Source organism: Gekko japonicus, unplaced genomic scaffold (genome assembly GCF_001447785.1).
Source record: "Gekko japonicus isolate JY-2015 unplaced genomic scaffold, Gekko_japonicus_V1.1 scaffold1760, whole genome shotgun sequence".
Lineage (NCBI taxonomy): Eukaryota > Metazoa > Chordata > Lepidosauria > Squamata > Gekkonidae > Gekko > Gekko japonicus.
In genome coordinates, this window is record NW_015163655.1 from 122,169 (window position 1) to 143,254 (window position 21,086).

Here is a 21,086-nt window from a genome sequence, read left to right on the forward strand (position 1 = left end):
CTCCTGTTTCAAGTGTGGCTCCAATTGATTACTGTGCTGTCTTAAAACTGCTGTTTTAACACTATATATTGTTAATAAATAGATATATGATTTCAAGCACACATGGTTTTATATACAGTCATATGATGTAACAAATGTTTAGTAGAGAAATATAGCTACTGCATTCTCAGTTGTCGACAAATTGCTCCTAACTGTCCGCCTTACCACCTGCTCCCTTGATCCATGCCCTTCGTGGCTAATTAAAGCTGGCCATGAGGGGTTTCGAGGTGCCTTGTGGGAGATTATCAACAAGTTCCTCAAGGCACTTAAGGAAGCAGTGGTCAGCCCCCTCTTTAAAAAGCCATCTTCGGACCCAGCCGAATTGGCCAACTACCGGGCGATTTCTAACTTGCCCTATTTGGGCGAAATGATAGGGCAGTGGTGGTAAACGGCACTGGTCGCCCTCATGGACAATCTCCAGAGGCATCTGGATCGAGGTGGATCAGCAGTGCTTTTGCTGTTAGACCTGTCGGCTGAGTTTGACACGGTCGACCATCAGCTACTGATCCACCGCCTTGGCAACGTGGGGATTCAGGGGCTAGCCTTGCAATGGCTTGCCTCCTTTCTCCAAGGTCGAGGACAAAGGGTGGTGCTAGAGGAACAGCTATCCTAGAGACACCCACTGGACTGTGGTGTGCCTCAAGGGGCAGTGCTGTCCCCAGTGCTCTTCAACATCTACATGCACCCCCTTGCCCAGATTGCCCGGAGGCATGGGCTGGGTTGTTACCAATAAGCGGACGACACCCAACTCTATCTGTTGTTGGGCAGTCAATCTGACTCCAAACCGGAAGATCTGGGCTGGGCATTATAAGACATGGCTGGTTGGCTTAGATTGAGCCAACTGAAACTGAATCCGACGAAGACTGAGTCGGAGTAGGCCAGGGTTAGGGATCCCACTCCTGACCTTTGATGGGGCACCACTGTTGCCAGCGTCGGAGGTTAGGAGCTTGGGAATGCTCCTGGATGGGGATCTTTGCCCCTGACCGGCAAATCCCCAACATACTGTCACCTCGAATGTTGCGGTGGGTGATCTTCCTCACCGCGTACGATTATGACTTTGAGCACAGGCCAGGCAAGGCGATTGGACATGCAGACGCCCTCAGTCACTGCCCTCTACCTGGCCAGGACGTGGACCCTGCTCCAGCTAGCGCAGTACTAACCATTGAGGAACTGCCTCAGGCTCCAATCTCCTCCACGGACATTGCTACTGCAACAGCTAAGGACAGTGTACTCGCCCAAGTTTTAAACTGGGTGTGGAGGTGGTGGCCGGCAGGAACTGTGGAGCCGGAGTTCAAACCTTCGGGCACGCCAAAATGAGCTTTCGGTGTTGAAAGGGTGTGTTTTGTGGGGTAACCGGGTGGTGGCCCTCAAACTCCAAGGAAAGGTGCTGGAATCACTGCATGAGGGCCATCCCGGCATGGTCCACATGAAGGCGTTAGCCTGGGGGTATGTGTGGTGGCCCGGCTTAGACGCCAACATTGAGGAGTGGGTCGGGTTTGTATGCCGTGTCAGCAGGCCAGGTCCGAACCTCCTACCGCCACTCCGCAGAAGTGGGAATCTGCAGGGAAGCCTTGGTCCAGGCTCCACCTGGATTTTGCAGGGCCCATTCAGGGCCAAATGTTCTTTATTGTCGTTGACGCGTACTCAAAATGGTTGGAGGTTGCGCACATGCGCTTCACCATTTCGATCTCCATCATCAAAGTGCTGCGCTGCTTGTTCTCCACCCACGGGCTACCGGATGTGTTGGTGAGTGACAACGGGACGCAGTTCGTCTCTAGGGAGTTCGACCAGTTCCTATCCGACAACGGGATTAGACACCGGACGTCGGCTCCCTTCCACCCGGTCTCTAACGGCCAGGCGGAGAGAATGGTCAGGACAACCAAGGAGGCCCTTACAAAGCTAACGCAGGCCGATTGGGGGGTAAAACTGGCCTAATTTTTGCTACGCCAGCACGTTACCCCATGCTCAGCCACAGGCCACAGCCTGGCCAAGCTGCTGATGGGGCGTTGCCTTACCACCTTATTAGATCGCCTTCATCCAGATCTGAACGATCTAAAGCCCCAGCAGCACAGTGCGCTCCCTAAGGTCCGCACTTACGAATCAGACGACAAAGTGTTTAGTCGTAACTATGCAGGGGGTCACTCGTGGCTACCAGCCACTGTAATTGGTTCAAGAATGTATGTGGTCGAGCTTGTAGATGGACGCAAGTGGGGACACCACATAGACCAGCTTAGGCAGCGGTGGGCAATCCAACCGGCTGACTCCCAACCGGCTGAGTCCCCCGAACCAGTGGACCGTCCCAGACCTCCTCCGGAGGTGAGTACTGCCGAGCCCCGTACTGTCCCAGTGGTAGGGCAGACCCCTAACTGCGGACCCGCAAGAGAGGACGGAAGTGTACCTGACTCACTTCCCAGTGAGTCAAGCGGAGTCCCCCAAGCTGAGCTGTGTCCTGAGCCTACACAGCTACGTAGGTCTCAGCGGGTGCGCCGAGCACTGACCTACCTAAGTGATTACAAGTGTACATGAACTTTCTACCTCAAGAGTAATGTGATAATGAGGTCTGATACTGTAGTGTATTCAAAGCTGCCTTGCATATGTTGTGTAATGTAATGTAATTGTGTAATGTAAAGCTTCGTCCTGGGCTAGGATCCAAATCCATCCAATCGTGTTACTAGCCCAGGAAGCACCTAACCAATCACCTTCTAGCAAGCTCCCTGAGTGGGAACATTTGTGATTGGTCCTTATGTGAACAACCTTATTGGTTTGTATTTGTACAGTGGGTGTGGCTACATTAGCCGGGAATGTTTAAAACCAGGACAGCTGCAATGTAAAGGCTGTTCTGGCTATCAGATGTTGATCCGTGTTGGGAGTTGTGTTCGAGTTGAAGAATAAAGTTGTGTTCTTGCTGAATCACTCTCCGACTGCTTTGTTAAGCGAGCGACTTAACAGCAACCCTATGTCCTTTCCAGGCAACCATCAGCCTACCTTTATCTGCCTGTCTTCAGGTTTACATCCCCCCCCCCAGCCTCTGCCTAGGGAAAGGGCAGTCTTTCCCTGCAGTGGGAACCAAAGCAGCTGACATCATTCTCCTCTCCCCCGTATAATCCGCACAACTACCCTATGAGGTATGTTAAGGTTGGAACTGTGTGAATGGTCCATAATCCCCCAGGCAGCTTTTAAAACATGAACCTGGGACCTGCATACCATTCTCTGAAGCGCTCTCAGGTACATATCTGTGGCAGTAATGGGGTGACTGCTGGCACCTTTTCCTATTGTTTTTTGCCTTGGTATTCTGCTTGTGGTGTGATCTGTCTTTTTTGTGGTGTGGCATGATTGTGTTATTGGGTTTGTTTCTTTTGAAGGGGAAGTGATGTGTTGTGAGGACATATTTTACCTCAGGATACACCAGGTCCTATATGCAACTGACAGTTCTAACTGTCTTGCAGGCGGGGGAGGGGGAGTTTGAGGTGTGGAATGAAATCCAATCAGCTTCCATATGCAAATGACCTTGAAACTCTGGCCCAATCAGAGGAGAGTGGCCTAGGCTGCAGTGGGTGGGAGAGAACTCAGGCCGGCGGTGGCCGCTGACTTGCCTTTTCCTCCACACGCTCCACAACACCCCCACCCAAAGACACAGGCATAGACAGCTCGGCCACCGCTCTGTCCTGGGGTTTCCCACGCAATTCCATCCCCTTACCTGGGTCCCCTTGTGTCTACCGGCGACTCTTCAGGGCTTCTCTGGCTGGGCCCAGCCATAGAAGCCCCGTCCCTGCGCTCAGTCTGCAGATGGTCCACTCCTGTCAGAGGCCCAGATGCCGGCCAGGGCTGACATGGGCGGGACTACACAAAGCAGCCAGCCAACCCAGCCAGCGTCTTCTGACTGACAGTTCTTGCGCCCAAACACTGTAGGTGTGCATTGGAACGTTGGACCCCACTACGGCTTTATATAAGGGGAGAGAAGAGATATTTTGGAAATAAGCTATGTAAGCTGTAAAAACACCACTGTCTAGCTTGGTATTTTAGATAGTTTTTTCTTTTGTATCTTCCCTTTTTTGTAGTTCGTAGCTTCCCCCATCCTTTTACTTTGTAGTTTATCGTGAAACGATAAATAATAACAGTTTCCACTAACCCAATATTGACATCAGACTGACTGGCCTGTAATTTCTCAGATCTCTGCTGGAACCCTTTTTAAAGATGGGAGTGACATTAGCTACCTTCCAGTCCTCAGGAATAGAGGCAGATTTTAATGAAAGATTACATATTTTTGTAAGGAGATGCACAAATTCACATTTGAGTATAAAGTAGTTTATGTGTCACTATGTATGCTATATATTATCTATTTGCTGTATGTATTCTCCTCCTCTTACTGCATTGTTTCCTAACTCCATTTTCTGCATTGCTTGACATACCATGTCTGCTACTTTTTTTTTGCCGTTTGTAATTTTTGTAATCTTTTCCCCACCGCTTTGCTATTCAAGTATATTGGTTTACACCACTTTAAATCTGCCCTGAGACTCAAAGAAAGGCGGGCTATAAATAAACAAAAATATCTAGGAAATCTCCCAGTTCAATGCATTCTCCTCGTGGAACTATATAATTTTTGCGTGGCTTGGTTCTTAACAAGGAGTCCCACTTTGCTTTTCGCCGCCCAATCGCGGTCTATTCAGCACCCCCACCCCTATGCGTCGCGTTCCAGGCGATGTGAGAGTAGCCCAGAATGAGGGAAAGTCACGCCTTCCTTTTTTCCTCCAATCGGCCTTCCTTTCTGGAACCGGCACCACTGGCTCTACCTCCCGCTCTTGTAGCCAAAGCAAAGACGTGGGCGTGTCGAGATTTGCTCTCGGTTCTTTTCGCTTGCCGTAGTTGCTCCTAAAATGGCGGCTACCGCTGACGTGCCGGTCCGAGTTTGCAACCAGGAGATTGTCAAATTTGACCTCGAGATTAAAGCAGCAGTGCAGGTAGAGCCATTTTTCTTAGTCTTCCCTCTCCGGGCAGTAAATAACGTGTGACTCGCTACTTCCCGTATCTTTACAGCCTGACAGCCGATCTTCCTTTAAACTGCTGCCGTGGGGATAGTGGGGGGAACTTCGTAGGAACGCCCCCGTTGCCCTGGTTTGTTCTTTTTGGTCGGCTCCTCTACTGGCACCGTCGTGAGAGGCACCCACTGCCCCCTTCGGAGTTCGCAAAACATGGGAGATGTTCCCGCCGCTGCTCTAACGTGCTGAGAAAAGTTGCCCTGGGGTGAAATCGGCCTTTCTGTGCACTGTCTTGGGGTATTGATGTGGCAACTCTGCGTGCGCTTCCACACTCCCTCCTGTTTGTGGTTGGGTACGAAGACCACAAGTTCCTTCCATTAAATGTTTTCTGCCCATTATATGCTCCTGCTGCCCATTCCTGTGATCAGCAAAAACAGAGTCAAAGGCTGCTGCAGTGTATTTTTTCAGTGTTGTCCATTTTTATTTGAAAAAGATTATCTTATGTATCTCTAACAGGGCATCTTCTCATGGCCAAAACTTGTTGGGCTTGAGGACTGACTGCATCAGTTACTCTTGCTGAAACTGACAATTTTGTGTAAAACAGTGTGGTAAAATAGACCTGCCTTCTGCTCTCTTCCTCAGTCAGTTCAGTTCTTTCTCAGGAGTGGACTAGAGCCAAACTTCCTTAAATGTTGGAATAATGAGGGACCAGTAAACATACTACCAAAATCTTACAGGGGAAAGCACTTCCATGTGGTATTTACACTTACAGTGCAATCTAAGCAGAGTTTCACTCTTTGTGAGTCCACTGAAGTCAGTGCATTTAAGCTTCTGCTTACATTCATGCTTCTAAGAAGTGATCAGCAATGCGGTCTCACAATAAATGTAGATACACTGATTTATATGCCCACATGCATGTAAACATGTCATCTGCTATATTGAAAGCACATTCTTGGTACATGCTTTTTAACATATTAACTAGTTTTAGCGTTAATTTGCACATTGCTTATAGCAATGCCCTGTTGTTGTTCCTCCAGGGGAGTTGGTTGGCCACTGTGTGAGACAGGATGCTGGACTAGATGGATTACTGGTCTGATCCCGCAGGGCTTGTCTTATGTTCTTAAAACATGGGCGTGCTCTCACCATGTAAACCACCCTAGTGGTAGTTGCTGTTTTTAACTTCAACATTTTATTTTCATTAATAGAACAATAGCAGTTGTTCTTTTAAATGCTTTACTGGCTTAGTGAATACTCTTTCTGAGAACAGAATCACTTTTTGAGGATCAGTCTAACAATACACAATCTAAAAGAACTTCAGAGCAAAAATACATTTGTATGTTGCTTGTTATTACTTTTAGGATATCCGGGACTGCATGGGTCCTATAAGTACACTTACAGAACTGAATGCCAAGGTAAAGGAAAAATTTCAGCAGTTGCGGCTTAGAATACAGGTGAGGAATAATGATAAAACAAGGTAAATGAGGATTTCAGTGAATGTGGGCTGCAGTGAAAGCCATCAATATTCCATTTGGAATTCACCAAAATAAAGGGACACAGTATAGGAAGTAGAAACCACAAGATGAATACTGTGTATAAGTTGTTCACCTCAATTAATATAAATAAAGTTCCATTTTTACATTAAAAGTGTATTGTATTTCTTATTATGACATCACAACTTTGCAACAACTTCCAAATTTGTTACATATATTCCATAAATTGACATAAATACACAAGCAGCAAGCAAAATACTCTGCATTCAATGATGCTTCCACTGTTTAACACTGTTGCTACATACAAAGAAGTGAATCACGTATACACGACCATTACTGTCCTTGCTACAAAATTTCAGTCTATATAATCATAGAATAGTTGACCTTCACTCACAGATTAATAATGTACCAAAGAGACCACTGACAAGATTCCTAAGTTTCTTTCTTGTTGTAGACTGTCTTCTTCAGAGTGCATCAAAATCAGTAGCACATCTCCATATCACTGAAACAGTAAATATTAATACAGCCAATGCTATGCTTTATCAAGAAATAACAAGTGCCTTTCTTCCTGATGCAGTTGGCAACTTTAAGGGGAGATCAGAAGTTTATGTATTAGAAGTTTATTTATTTGAAAAATGCAGAAAGAATGACAGATAAAGGCAGCTAAAATATGAACATACATGACATTCATAATCTATTTAAATTGGATTTAAGAATGAACTAAAATTTCTAAGTTTCTTAACCATGGACTTTACAAAACAGAGGAAGCAGCTTCACTGAATTCCAGATGATAAATTCATACATCATAGTATGCTGCTTGTACAGGGTGTACATACATGTGAAAGATTACACCTCTACTGAATCACCTGATTTTGCCCATCTAAAGCATGGCATTCCTCTGAGCATGCATATGATACTTTATGTTGAACATAAGAAACTGTTCTTAAACTGGAATTTATTTTGGCAGAAGACCAGCCATTCATTAAAAAAAAAATGGTTTTCTGTGGCTGAGTAGTGCTCTCAAAGGTAAAAAATATTTGTACTGGAACAGTGAGGAAAATGCCTGCTTGCAACTTTTCAGGGAATCTCAGAAGCTGATTTTATGAGCCAGAGCAACTTCAGACCTATTTCTGCTAACCTAATAGCATAACCCTAACCCTATGAAAAGCACATACATTCATATAGCATACCTGATTGACATTAAGTTCCATAATTTTTTAAAAATTATTTTCCATGGATCAGGTTGTTACCTACAATTTTTGTCTAGATTTACATCATGTTATTCATATTTTAGTTTGCTTCATTCACCATGCAATCTAAGCAGAGTTACATCCTTCTGTGCTCTTCTACTTAGAAAAGTGTAGCTCTGCTTAGGATTGGGCTGTTAGCCTTGGCTTTCAACATGGTAGCTATGTACACATGTTGAGAATATACAAGTTAAAAGGTAATACAGTGTTAATCAAAACCCATGGGTTATTTGAACCCAAGCCTTGAAGTCCAGCTATGCCTGTTAAATCTTGAACATGCTTTAGTTTAAGTATATTCCACTGAGTAAGTGTGTCAGATTTTTAGAACTGAGACACTAATAAAGTTGACTCCTTTGAGAAGTGTGTACAGAAGTGATTCAAAATATTAATAATAAAAGTGTTGATTCTGGGTCTGCATAGGAGCTTGAGCAGATGGCTAAGGAACAAGATAAAGAATCAGAAAAGCAAGCTTTGATCCTAGAAGTAGAGAACCATAAAAAGCAAATGCTCAGGTAAGTTGAGTGGTGAGTGTTGTTTGGTGTTTGTTACCTTTTTCTAAAAGTCATTCATAATACAGGGCATAATACAGTTTTATCAAAACAAAATTATGTTCCACAGAAATGAAGGTGTTCCTGCAAATTCACAAAACAGACTTAGTGTCAGAATTGGACCGGTATACTAACCTTACGTTTGTAGCCATTGTTTCTTTCTGCCAAGAAACTCCTGTAGTTGCATAGTAATTGCTAAGATAAAAATGGCTCATAAGTAAAACACATTTTGATTTGTTGTTTTCAGTTGGCTGTGACTAAAAAAAATTGATGCTACAGCTCAGATTCCTGTGGCCATCTTTCTGAACAAAATTTGATGGTTTATAAATTCTCTTTTTGCTTTTCCTGATGGCAGGTCTAGGTACACTTCAATGAAAATCTTAATGGTTATTGTCACTAACAAAAATTATGGACATAGTGTGGAATTATCTGTGAAGAACATGCTGTGCCAGAGTCAGGGCCCTTCCCTCCTGTTCAAGGGCTATCTTTTTGTTCTTTTAATCACTGTTCCTAAAAACCAACATTTTCCCAGTACTTTGATACTGAATGCGTGTAACATGTAGAATACTTATTTTAAATTTGCCTTCATTGTTTACGTTGGTGGTATGCTTATGTATCTCCCATTGCAATGAATGAGACCCAAAGGTGCTTGATTGTGCCCTTGTTCTTTTAAGCACATCCTATTCATAAAAATTGTTATTTCATAATTAAATGGTATTGTAAAATCAGTCTTGTGAAATGTGCCGAATTTCATGGACTTTGAAGATGCAGGAAAAAAGTAGCATTCAGATGACCGCATTATTGCAGTCCCATGTCTAAAGGCTCAGTATCTCCTCTCCTCATAACTGGTGATCTGTGCTGTCAGAAGTGACAGCACCAACATCTGTTTGGCAAGGATGAACCTTGTGTGCAGGCAGTAAAGCTATAGTTTTTTTCTTGACTACAGCCAGTATTTTTTCCATAGAAACAATGGACTGATGAAACACACTGTAACCAGAATAAACGCAGAGCTGCAATACAGTGTTTTTCTAAGATGACTGGACGTTGTTCGGAAGATAGTGGTATGATTGTGTGGACTGGTGTATCTGTCTAGTCCCTCTTGTTCTAAATCATGGTATATTGACGGTTTCAGCAATCAGGCAGCATGGAGGAAGGCGAATCTGGCTTGCAAAATTGCCATTGACAATGCTGAGAAAGATGAATTATTGCGAGGAGGAGACCCTCTAAGAAAAAGGTAATAATAATCTCCATCACGTTTCACTCAAGTCGCTCAGGGTGGCTTGTATAATTCTCCCCTTCTCCATTTTTTTCTCTCTCAAGCACCGATGAAGTCAAAGCAAGTAGCCCAGTGTGCTTTTGTGGCTGAGTGGGGATTTGAAACTTGGTCTTTTTGGTCCTAACTGTCACAGCTATATCACTTTGGCTCTCATAACAATAACAGTATTTGTATATAACCTAAAACTTGGTGCAGATTGTACAAAAATAGATTTTTAAAAAAGAGATTAATCTTACCTCTACAAGGACCATGCCAGAAGGTAAAGGGTGACAGAATCATTCCTTTGTAACTGGACAGCTCGGTTACCAAATGTTGTACCTTCAAAGCTCCCAGATTGCTTGCTGTCAGGCTCTGCTTCAGAATCTCATCCTTGGCCACGCAGTTCCCTGTTCACTCAGCCAGCCACTTGGCTTGTCCTTTTCCTTCTGGCATCATTTGTAAAATAGTTTTAACAAGTTACTAGAGACCCAAGAAGCTGATGTTCTTCCTTACAGTTCCTAGCGCTTGTTGTCCACATGCTGCTTTGTTCGTACCGTTTTTCATTTCTTTTTTTCCCTATATTTTTATTGTTTTTCACCAGTATAGAAAGAAACATAGGTATATATAATGATATACGTCAAGAACAAATTACAATATCAAAGTTAACTAATTGGGAATATAGGTTTATTTTGTGCTAGCTTATTTTCTGTTTGTTTTTAGAAAAACTACCAAGGAAAGCTTGGCTGAAGGGGCCAGTAACATCACTGAGAGCTTAATGGGTATTAGCAGGATGATGTCTCAGCAGGTCCAGCAAAGTGAGGAGGCTATGCAGACCCTAGGTAAGTAAACCATCATCAGTAGCTATTAAGTGGCTAATTGCCATTGTACTAATAAGGCCAGGGAAATGTGTTGGTAAAAGGATTGATATTTAGTTCCTAGGGTGTACTTCAAAGACAGAGGGAGTGGAACAATTTGGCATGATCATAGTATACTCTGGGAAGCCCAACATTGGGGTACAGGCACGTTTTGTAGATAAATCCTGACATCTGTGGAGCTTACTTCCAAGCATGGCTGAGGTGAAAACATCTTAATTTTCGGGTAGGCTTGCCAAGCCCCCGCTGGGGTCGGGAACCCCCGATTTAAAGCCCCCTTACCTGCTTTTTAAAAATTCGGGCCCGGGGGGGGAAATGGCGGCGGAAATTGCCGCTCTAGCAATTAAGTCCTCCAAGTCTCTATGGTTATGAAAACCATAGAGACAAGGGCTAGAGCGTGTTCCCTGGAGCACAGTTCCGGCTGGCTTCCGAGCTGCCCCTCCCTCCTCAGAAGCCCTGCTCTCCTTCTTGCCTCTGGCCGTATCGCAGCTCTTTCCAGCCTCTCCAATGTTGCTTGAGTGGTGGTGAGAAATCCCTCTTTTATGTCTCATCAGGAGTCAAGCCCTAACTTTCATAGAGCGGGGGGGGGGGGGGGTTCAGTGTCCTCTACCCAAAAGAAAGGAAGGTGGTGGAGTGTGTGTGTGTGGCTCCTCGGTGGGAGGATTGAGGAGGGTGGGAAAGACAGCCTCCTTCCTCCAGCTTGTTCCTGCCCCTAAAAAGAAATTTTGCACTTGCAAAGAGAAAGCAATTCAGACTCCTCCAAACTGCCTCCATGCTATTGCAATGTCGCTGGCGAAGGTTTGCCTTTTGCAGGGAGAATCAGCATTCTCTGGTTGTAGGCAATGCAATCTCCAAGAAAAAAAGATTCCTCTCCCCCTTCCAATCAAGCCACACAAACCTTAGCAACCCCCCACCACAACCTCTCCAAAATATTATTACAATTGCAAAGAATTCAGCAGGTGCAATTTGCAAAGCAAGTAGGGAAGTTGCATGGTCGAAAAGCAAGAAACAGACTGGAGGAAATCTCTCACCTCTCCTCCACTCCACTTCCTCCTCTCCTCTTTTTTTTGCACCAATAAACACACACACCGAAAGCCTCCTAAAAACCATTTTGTGGTGTGTTCTCAAAGCCTGCAACAAGGGACAGCGGGCAGATGGGGGCCACAGCTAGGGGAGGGGTGCCTTTTAGGCCAACACCTGTGCTCAGAAATGCAGCAGAGGGAAGAGAGAGAGAGAGAGGTGGGTGGGCAAGGGAAGAAAAACAGGACAGTTGTACATTTAGCCTTCCTGGCAGGACTACAGAGGAAAAATTTGAAGGAGAGGTTTATTGTTTCTCTAGACATTCACCCACTCCCCCTTCCCATGTCAAACAGCCACTGAGAATTTCCTAGTTCACTTGATTGGAGCTCTCCCCACCCCCTTTTTTTTTTTGCAAAATGCACCAGGAAGTATTTTGGGGGAGGGTTTAAAAATGGAAGCCCCCCTCAAAGAGCAGGATCAAACTTGATCACTTTAGCAATCTCCCTTTTTAAAAAAAGAGAGAGAAAAGAAACCCATAGATATCATCCTTTCTCTAAAGGCAGCCAAAGGGAGCTGTTGGAGACAGTTGAAATCACCAGTTAGTTCAATTGAGAATGAGGCACAAGAAACCTTATACCTCGAATAGAAAAGAAGAAGAGATTGGATTTATACCCCGCCCTTCACTACCCAAAGGTGTCTCAGAGCGGCTTACAAACTCCTTTCCCTTCGCCTCCCCACAACAGACACTCTGTGAGGTAGGTGGGGCTCAGAGAGCTCTTTCCAGAGCTGTCCTTGAGAGAACAGCTCGTCAGAACTATGGCTTGCCCAAGGTCAATGCAAAAATCATAAGGATCCAAAGCAAAAATCATAACGATCCATGAGGATCCGTGCTTCGGAACCATGTTTTTGCAGCATGGTGTTGCCACAGAGCCGTGGCACCGTGATATTTGTGGTGCAGGCTGTGGCCATGGATATGATATGGTATGTTTGGGGTGTCCCAATACAAAAAACCCAAACATCCATGAGGATCATGTTTTTGCAGAATGGTGTCACCACGAAGCCGTGGATCTGTGATTTTTGCTGTACTAGCTGTTGCTGTGGACATGTTATGTGATTTGATGTTGTGTTTGGGGTGACCCAATGCAAAAAATCCAAGGATCCATGAGGATCTGTGTTTCAGAACCATGTTTTTGCAGAATGGTGTTGCCATGAAGCTGTGGAATTTGTAAGGAAACAAAGGAGCTGAGATGGAGCTGATCTGGTGATAGCTACACACATTCCAGAAATACCCGAGCCAGTTCCAGGTTATATGGATAAATATATGGAGCAGAGGTCCATCAGTGGCTATTAACCAGAAGGTATAGAGAGGAACTCTCAGGCTGGGGCAAGTGATGCCCTGTATTCTTGGTGCTTGGGGGGGGGGGCAATGGGAGGGCTTCTAATGTCCTGGCCCCACTGCTGGACCTCCTAATGGCACCTGGTATTTTTGGCCACTGTGTGACAGAGTGTTAGACTGGATGGGCCTTTGGCCTGATCCAACATTGGCATCTCTTGTGTTCTTTTTCCTTTGGTACACATTGCCTTTAGCTCACACACAATGCACACAAAGCATGGTCTCTCTACCATCAGTCCATCAATGTCAGCATTGTCTACTCTGACTGGCAGGGACTCTCCAGGGTTTTAGCTAGAGGATTTTGGCAGAGTGTTCAGCCTTCAGTTCTTAGACCTTTCTGTTGTGTATTTTGCATAGTGTGAATGGTGATCTTTTTCTAGGGCCTAGCACACATACTTTTTGTTTTCATTATAATGCATTTGGTCTCATTCGGTCAGAATTAAGCACATTGAATCCCATAAGTGTGTGCTTATCTTTCCTACTGAAATCAGTGAAAAGGGCTTCACTTTTATTTATTTATTTATTTATATCTTCAATTTCTACCCCGCTCCAACCCCGAAGGGTCTCTGAGTGACTTACAAGTTCCAAATTTATCCCTAACTAAGGCCACATGTCTACAGGGGTTGGGGCTGCCTACCAGCACCCAGGTGGCAGGGTTCGCTGTTTTTCTTGGTTGTTCTTCCCGGGCGGTCTTTCGGGTGTCAGTGCTCGGTTCCTGGTGTGGTCGTCCGGTCCGGCGGCTTCTTTCTTTCTTTCGGCGGGCTCGTCTGGTATGTGGGTCGTATTGACTTACAGCCCAGCTAACGTCCGTACGGCTCCGCTGCGCTTGCATCATGTCACCACGTCCTTCTGTAGCTCCGCCTCTGTCTCCACCTCCATCTCTCCGCTTGCCTTCTCTCCGACGCTATGCCACTCCATCGCCGCCATTTCCACCGCCGCCACTGCAGCCGCTTCTACTGCTCCTGCCACACACACCCGTACGGGGAGGGTGCCCCCTGCCACCTAAGGGCAGGTACCCATTCATCTACTCGCTTATATTAATTGCTTTCGAACCGCTGGGTGGGCGGGAGCTGGGACTAGGGCCAGGAGCTCACCCTGGGTCTCGAACAGCTGTAGCAGTTGCTATTTGATTGTGCTGTTTGATTGTTTTTTCCTTCTGATAGTTAAATGTTTAAATTAAAGCATTTTATGTTTCTTAAAGCTTTTTGTTATTTTTGCACTGGAAGGAGGCCTAAAAGCCTAGAGGTAGTGTAAAATAGGGGAAAGGTGGGGTGAGAATTGATATATGACACTGAATTTAAATTTTATTTTTTTAAAGAAGGTTACTTCAGAGGGAGAGGCGGGTTTGGGGGAGTGCCTGGAAAGTGACATCACAGGAAGAGGTGAGGTTTTGGTGCAGTGTACTGGAAGTGACATCATCAGAAGGGGAAGTGACACCACTTGCCATTTGACCAGGAAGTGACATCACAGGAAGTGACATCACAGGAAATGACATCGCAAAAGTCTCCAGGCTCCACCCCCAAAGTCTCCTGGCCCCACCCCAAAAGTCCTCAGATATTTCCGAATTTGGACTTGGCAACCCTATTTTCGGGGAGGGGGGGATTGGAGGACCTGTGGTGTGCAGTCTCATCCCATATTCTTTGCCCCGTATAAGCCTGACTGAAATGATGTGAAGTTGTTCAACAGTCATGTTTGGTAGGTTTGTGCTGCACCTTTCTAGAGGCCATCATGGCTGTGTGGAAACTTTCAGTGCGCTAAATGTCAGGTACCAGAATCTTCCCCCCAAAAAGGCTACCTGTACTTAATCTGCCATTAAAATATTATTGTTATTGCAAAACATCAAAGAAGTCCTTGCTGTGACATGCAATAAGTAATTTGACTTTGGGCTCAGGAAGCCTTATGTTATCTCTTACTGTGACAAATACTTGACAGGAGACAAAACGGTCTTCTAAATGGAAACCTAGAATTGTGTAATAGTGTGACTGATTGTGCTGAATTTCCATTCCAAACTTAAGATATTAATTCCCCAAATCAACAACCTGAAAGGTCTTTTGTAGGCCAACTATACATAAATCAACCAGTTCTTTAGCTGCTCACTTCACAACATTTTAACTTGAGGTTTTCGATTTCCCTTAAATGTATGAAAGCAATAATCTTCTCTAGCAGTGGGGATGGAGGTGTACCTTCTGATATTGCCATTGGTTGGCAGCTGAGACAGAAAGGTTTGAAATGGAAGCTTTGTGCAGGAGTTCCTCTTAGGGCTACTTTCTCAAAGTTTAAATAAACAAATAAAATTAAAGGTTTTTTTAAATACTCTGTACAAAATGCATGACTCCATACTATGTCAGTTACTAAGAGTACATGGATATCTTGTACAATATTTTATATTTTGTTTTCTGTTTGTTTGTCCAATTATCTGAAACACTTTGAGCTGAAATGTTATGTGTTCTCTTTCAGTCAATTCTTCACGAACCATTCTGGATGCAAATGAAGAGTTTAAATCCATGTCTGGAACAATACAGTTGGGACGAAAACTCATTACAAAGTACAATCGCAGGGAATTGACTGATAAACTGCTCATCTTCCTTGCCCTTGCTTTGTTTTTGGCCACAGTGCTTTACATCCTGAAGAAAAGACTGTTTCCCTTTTTGTAAAATTCCCAAGGGAGGGTGGAATCATGAATATGAGGCGAACAAAATGGGAGAATTTATGATAGGGATCTGATGCTATTCTGACAGAAGAAAGGCCCAAAGAGACAGGACTTTGTAAAGTATAAACAAAAGGTAAGCTTGCTTACTTAATGAGCTACAGGTACAGGAAGAAGAAAGAGAAGGGGTCCAGCAGAGGAAAAGTGTTGGCCAGATGCTCTTAAAAGTGGCAGGCATTGGTTTTGAACTGGCTGGTGGACAGCATAGATCTGGGCATGGATCATATGTTGCACTTCCTTCCTCTGTTGAGAAGATATGCTGATCTAAATCAAGCAAGGCATGAGAGGAATGGGAAGAGACTGGAATAAATGCATTTAGACAGATTCCTCCACTAACCTCTGCTTGGATCCAGATAGAGCAGGGAGTCTTATGCTAAGTAAAATAAATAAATAATAAAATGGATTAAATGGAGGGAAGCATACTGGACATCATCTTAGTGTTGTTTCCTTTATATTGCCTTCTGAATTCTACTTCTGTTAATTCCAGAAGTGAAAGAGCAGTGTGATGAGCTGCAAAATCCATATATCTATAACCAGTATTGGTAGGAATATGTTCTTGTCCTAAAAAAAATTGAAAACTCAATTTGGGAAGTTTCTTTTGCTTCATTCTGATATTTGTTTCGGTGGCCTAATGCTGATCTCTTGAGTATGAACGTAAATTCCTGAGAATGCTATTGAAACTTTCTCATTCCTTTTCCATTGCCCTTCTAATTTAAGATGTATAGGATGAGGGTACAAAGCAGTTAGTGGCATGCACCATCCCCTCGCATGGGTGCAACTCTTCATTGGTATACAGCTAAATGCATAGGAGGGGATCTATGTGACAGCTCTAGAGCCCCTGTTCTCCCTCCTCCTTACCCATTGACTCTTGGCAGGTTATGCATTGTGTTAGGCCTGTGGCAACATTCAAGGCTGTTACCATGCATGCAGTCTGGCTGTTGTCACTTGGAGGAGAGATGGCCTGCCCTAGAGAGGTCTGGAAAGACCAGGGCCCCTGGATCCTTCTATGAGAAGCAAGGATAGTCCTCTAGTTACAGGTAGTGACCAAGCATATTGCCACACACTCAGCATAATGGACACCTGCTTGAGGAATAGAAGTGGGGAAAGGTCTCTGGGTATTTTATTCCACACATACAGCTCTGCATTGGCAATGAGGAGCTCCAGTGGAAGATGGTGGAAAATACTGCAAATGGTTTGGTAATGTGAAAGAACTGAGATATGAAGGAACTCCTCTGTTATCAAACAATGTATAATTTTTATTCCAGAACACTTGAAATAATATTAAGGAACTTTCCCAGCACATTCCCTTCAAATAACAAAGCTTCCCCCCTCTTTATTGAAGCATTTCTTTGAGATTTTTCTAAGACCAAAGCACAAGTGAGATCTCCATTTTCTATACTATTGTTTGACGGTGTAATGTATTTATTAAAAATAAAAATTGTAAAGATATTTTCCCTCTAGTTTTTCTCTTTTCTAACAGTTCTTACCATGAGATTGCTATATGTTTGAGTGTGTTCAAATATGTTTGCCTTCTGTATTGTATCCATTTGTAGCTGAAAATATATTTTTGCTTCTCTTTCCCTCTCTGAATCTGGGTTGGAAGATGAAATGAACCTATTCATTTTATGCATCTTTATAAAATCTCAGTGCCACTTGGTCTTGTCAAACCTAAAACAATATTGACATTATAATATGCTGTCTCACATACAGTCAAACAAATGGCCCGCTGACTCCATAGCCTAGAATTATTACAAATCTTGAACCCTGGTCTCTTGGTTTTCATACAATAACTGCTGAAGGTTACACATGGATTCTCACAAAACCATCTCTGATGTTACTCTTCCCAAACAACCCTGATTGCTATATTTTATGGATGTTCCAAACCAGCTAATGTTGCGTAAAAGTTGGAGTACATCTATCTATCTAGTATATGTGCTGCGCAAGTTGTACATTTTAAAACAATCATTCTAGATACTTAAATTTAGATTAATGCAATCAGTTAATTAAGAGTTTTTACGTATTTATTTACTTCATTGATACCCCACCTTTCTCTTCAATGGGGATCAAAGGTGTCTTACATTATTCCTCTGTTCTCCATTTTGTCCTCACAACAACCCTGTGAGGTAGGTTAGGTTGAGAGTAGGTGAATGGCCCAAGGTCACCCAGCAACCTTCCATGGTAGAGCCGGGATTTGAACCTGGCTTTCCCAGAACCTAGTCCAACACTGTAACCACTATGCCCTGCTGGTTGTATCTCATGGATGGGATCTGATATTTCCATCCTGGATTAGCCCTGGGCATAGAGTGACATCTGTTATCTGGAGGGGACCCCAGGTTTCCTGAAGCAAGTGTGCCAGAACTGTTGCCCGGCCTCTTCACCACACTGATTCTTGCATTGCCTCTTGAGATCCAGATATGATATATATGTTTCTAGGTATTGCTGTAGCTCCCTTTGTTGTGTGATAACTTTACATTTTTCGATGGTAATGTGACTTTAAAGGACCATTGGAAATTGAGTGCGACATTGCTCCATGAAGGTTTATGCTTAATTCCATGCATGCATTTTATACTGTCGGTCTATTGCAATTCTGTAAATACTAATTAGAGGTTCTAGTGCCCTGACCTGGATGGCCCAGGCTAGTCCAATCCCATCAAATCTCAGAAGCTAAGCAGGGTTGGCCGTGGCTAGTACTTGGAAGGGCAACCTCCAAGGAATACCAAGGTCGTGACACAGAAGCAGGCAGTGGGAAACCATCTCTGAAACATCTCTTGCCTTAAAAACAAGTCTACCTAGCCACCTAGTGGTGCATAATGCTAAAGAGCTAGGACTTTTGGCTGCCAGACAATCTTAGGGTTTCCTGGCTATTCTAGACACAATGCCAGACTATAAATTAAATTAGAGGTCCTATTCTTTAATGAGAAGGTTGAGATCTAAGCAGCAAATGAAGATTCTTAGCTATTCAGAAGCCAATAATGTGCATGAGTGAGAGAGAGTGTACACACATGTACTGTGAAGGAATACCTGATACATCCTTAATGGCACATGAAGCGCCTTTCTGGACTGTGTGCCCAACAGCCTCAATCTAATGTTTCATGTAGCTGGTCTAGGTGAGGCACAAAGACTCTCTTCCCATTCCCTCTTGTTTCTCTCGCTTATTCCTTTTGCTCCTTTTCTCACCTAGATAAAGGCAGAGGACTGGACTGTGAATTCACAATCACTAACCATATAATATACATATAAGCGCTCTTCCAGATAATTTTTACCATCCAGACAATGTGTTTGCTTTTCTAAGAGTTAAAAGGTTTTTCTTAACTGTTTGTTATCTCTCATTTTTAAGGATAAAGGAAAGTTTCAATAAATGATTTTTTAAAAATGTTAGAGGAGAATCTGTTTTACATTATATTCAGAGTGATCTAATGCTTATCATTTCAAACTATGCATAGTCAAGATTGCTGTAAGGTTCCACAGCCAAACAATTGAGTACATGCTTATCATAAGGTTATACTTTATTGTCAGAGCTATAGAGGCAGTAACATTGTCACTGTTAGGAATGGCTACATTCCTACAAGCATAATGGGATATAGGGCATTCGTATGGACCCCCCCATCCCTAGGCCAATCGGCCTGACCTGACTCCTGGCGCGGGAGAATGGGGCCCCAGGCTGTTAAGGCCAAAGCTGGGAATCGGAAACTAGTCCCACGGGTAATTGATGGGAAGACACTACACAGGCAACCTACAAGGTCAGAAATAATAAGGAACGAAGGAATGAAGCAGCAGTTGGTACACAGGTCAAGCAAATGCACTCCTGCCCATAAACATCATGGCAGCATAGCTGACGATTGCTTAACAAGGATATCCATTTGCAATTGCAGTCAAGAGATCTATACAGTGGTAAGGATTTTTCCCCAGATTGAAAAACTTTATGAGTGGCATGAGGCAGGTAGGTATGATTCTGCTCTGGATTAATCTGGAGCCAGAGAGTGTGATTTGATGTTTGTTGCTACAGAAGAGCACTTCAGTTCCGAGTTTTATATAGCTTTTTACATCCTAGCTTATAACAAATTAGTATGCATATGAAAAACAATCATATTGTCTTAAAGCAAAATTCCTGTAGATGGCAACATGCTCTGCAGCTACAGTAACCCTGCAATATGTTGTTTATCTTGGCCCTGCAGGTTCAGTGCTTTACCAGCCTAATTTCATTTATCATTAACTAGTATATTTAGGCATCAATTACTGCTGTTTTATTGACTGAAGAGCTGAGGCTGATCTGTGGAAATGGCCAAGAGCACTCAGAAGGCAAGTGTGATATGAGGGACTGGAGTTTAGAGTCAATGTTCCCTCTAAGCTGAGTTAGTGTGAGGTAGCTCACAGTTTTTTAGCCTCTGGCTCAAACATTTGTCTTAGCTCAGAAAGGATGGCTCCAGAGCAAACTAACTTATGCAGTAGCCAAATCGCTCACTCACAACTTTAATGCCAGCAGCTCACAAAGTAGAATTTTTGCTCACAAGACTCCACAGCTTAGAGGGAGCATTGGTATGGATATGTGAAACTCAAGATCAAACTGCTCCTCGGCTATGAAGCTCCCTGGACACAGCCTGGAGCGCATCTCTCAGCCAAGCCCCTACCTCATAGGTTTGTGGTGAGGACAAAAACCACGGCTGTAGTATGGAGAAGGATGGTGTCCAGTGCTCTAGTTATTAGACAACATGTGGTTCCCTACATGGAGCTGTCACAGAATTCTGGTAGGCATGCTCTTTTCATAAACTAAATGTACTGTATGCTTATTTTCTGCTATGTGTTTGTCCACAGATAACTATTCATACTAGCAAAGACTGACACCCTCTTGCCATAAATGAGATGGCCAAGGCTGTTGCTTAGATTATTCATCCCCTTACACTAGCAAAACACATTTGTACCAAAAATATGGTTGGCATAGGGTCAAAGTGCTGTATCCTGCCTCCAGCTAAAGCGATCTAAAGACAATGGAATGACTTGCACAGAGAGAGAAGAATATAAATAACATTTAAATGATCTTGAAGATAGGGAGAATGTGCTTATAAGAGGGGAAATACTTTCCACAATAAGTAGCTTCCACAAATGGGAGGGTGAGTTCACCACTGCCGTGTTTCTAAAAATGCCACCGTCAAATGTGCATGGTGGCTGTCACCTGCCAAGTGGTCCAGGCACGTGTGCCAGCTGGGAGGAGACTGGGCAAGGCTGGCTGGAATCCTTAGGAGCTGAGAATAGCCAAGCTGCAGATGCAAACTTGCCTGTGAATTATGCATAACGCCCATTGAAAATGGAGAGAGGAAGCCAGGTGGGCCACTCTTGTGTCCTCTGCTGTTTATTTTTATTAACTGTCAGCCCCAAGTCTCCTGCATCCAAAGACCAAGTCCACTGAGAGACAGGCACTTCCCTTGGAGACTTGCCAAAGCTCATGCATATTTTTGAAGGAGTATAGAGTGTTTAGGCTTCTTTAGACTGGCTTCTAGTGTCTGAGACTAAAATAGTGGTAGGTTTAGGTCAGAGCATTTGT

At 43.9% G+C, this 21,086-nt stretch overlaps 1 protein-coding gene across 1 annotated transcript; it reads left to right on the forward strand.

The window, feature by feature from the left end:
* The first annotated feature begins 4,906 nt into the window (after window positions 1-4,906).
* On the forward strand, window positions 4,907-16,955 carry BNIP1 (BCL2/adenovirus E1B 19kDa interacting protein 1). Its single transcript, XM_015407702.1, has 6 exons — window positions 4,907-4,997; window positions 6,374-6,466; window positions 8,173-8,264; window positions 9,433-9,534; window positions 10,276-10,394; window positions 15,298-16,955. The coding sequence occupies exons 1-6, from the start codon at window positions 4,914-4,916 to the stop codon at window positions 15,492-15,494; spliced, it is 687 nt and encodes a 228-aa protein (XP_015263188.1). The 5' UTR covers window positions 4,907-4,913; the 3' UTR covers window positions 15,495-16,955.
* The last annotated feature ends 4,131 nt before the right edge of the window (window positions 16,956-21,086 follow it).

Coding starts and splice junctions, on each gene's coding strand:
- BNIP1 (XM_015407702.1), top strand. CDS start 4,914: ATGGCGGCTACCGCTGACGTGCCGGTCCGAGTTTGCAACCAGGAGATT. Junction 4,998..6,373: donor AGATTAAAGCAGCAGTGCAG/GTAGAGCCATTT, acceptor TATTACTTTTAG/GATATCCGGGACTGCATGGG. Junction 10,395..15,297: donor GGAGGCTATGCAGACCCTAG/GTAAGTAAACCA, acceptor GTTCTCTTTCAG/TCAATTCTTCACGAACCATT.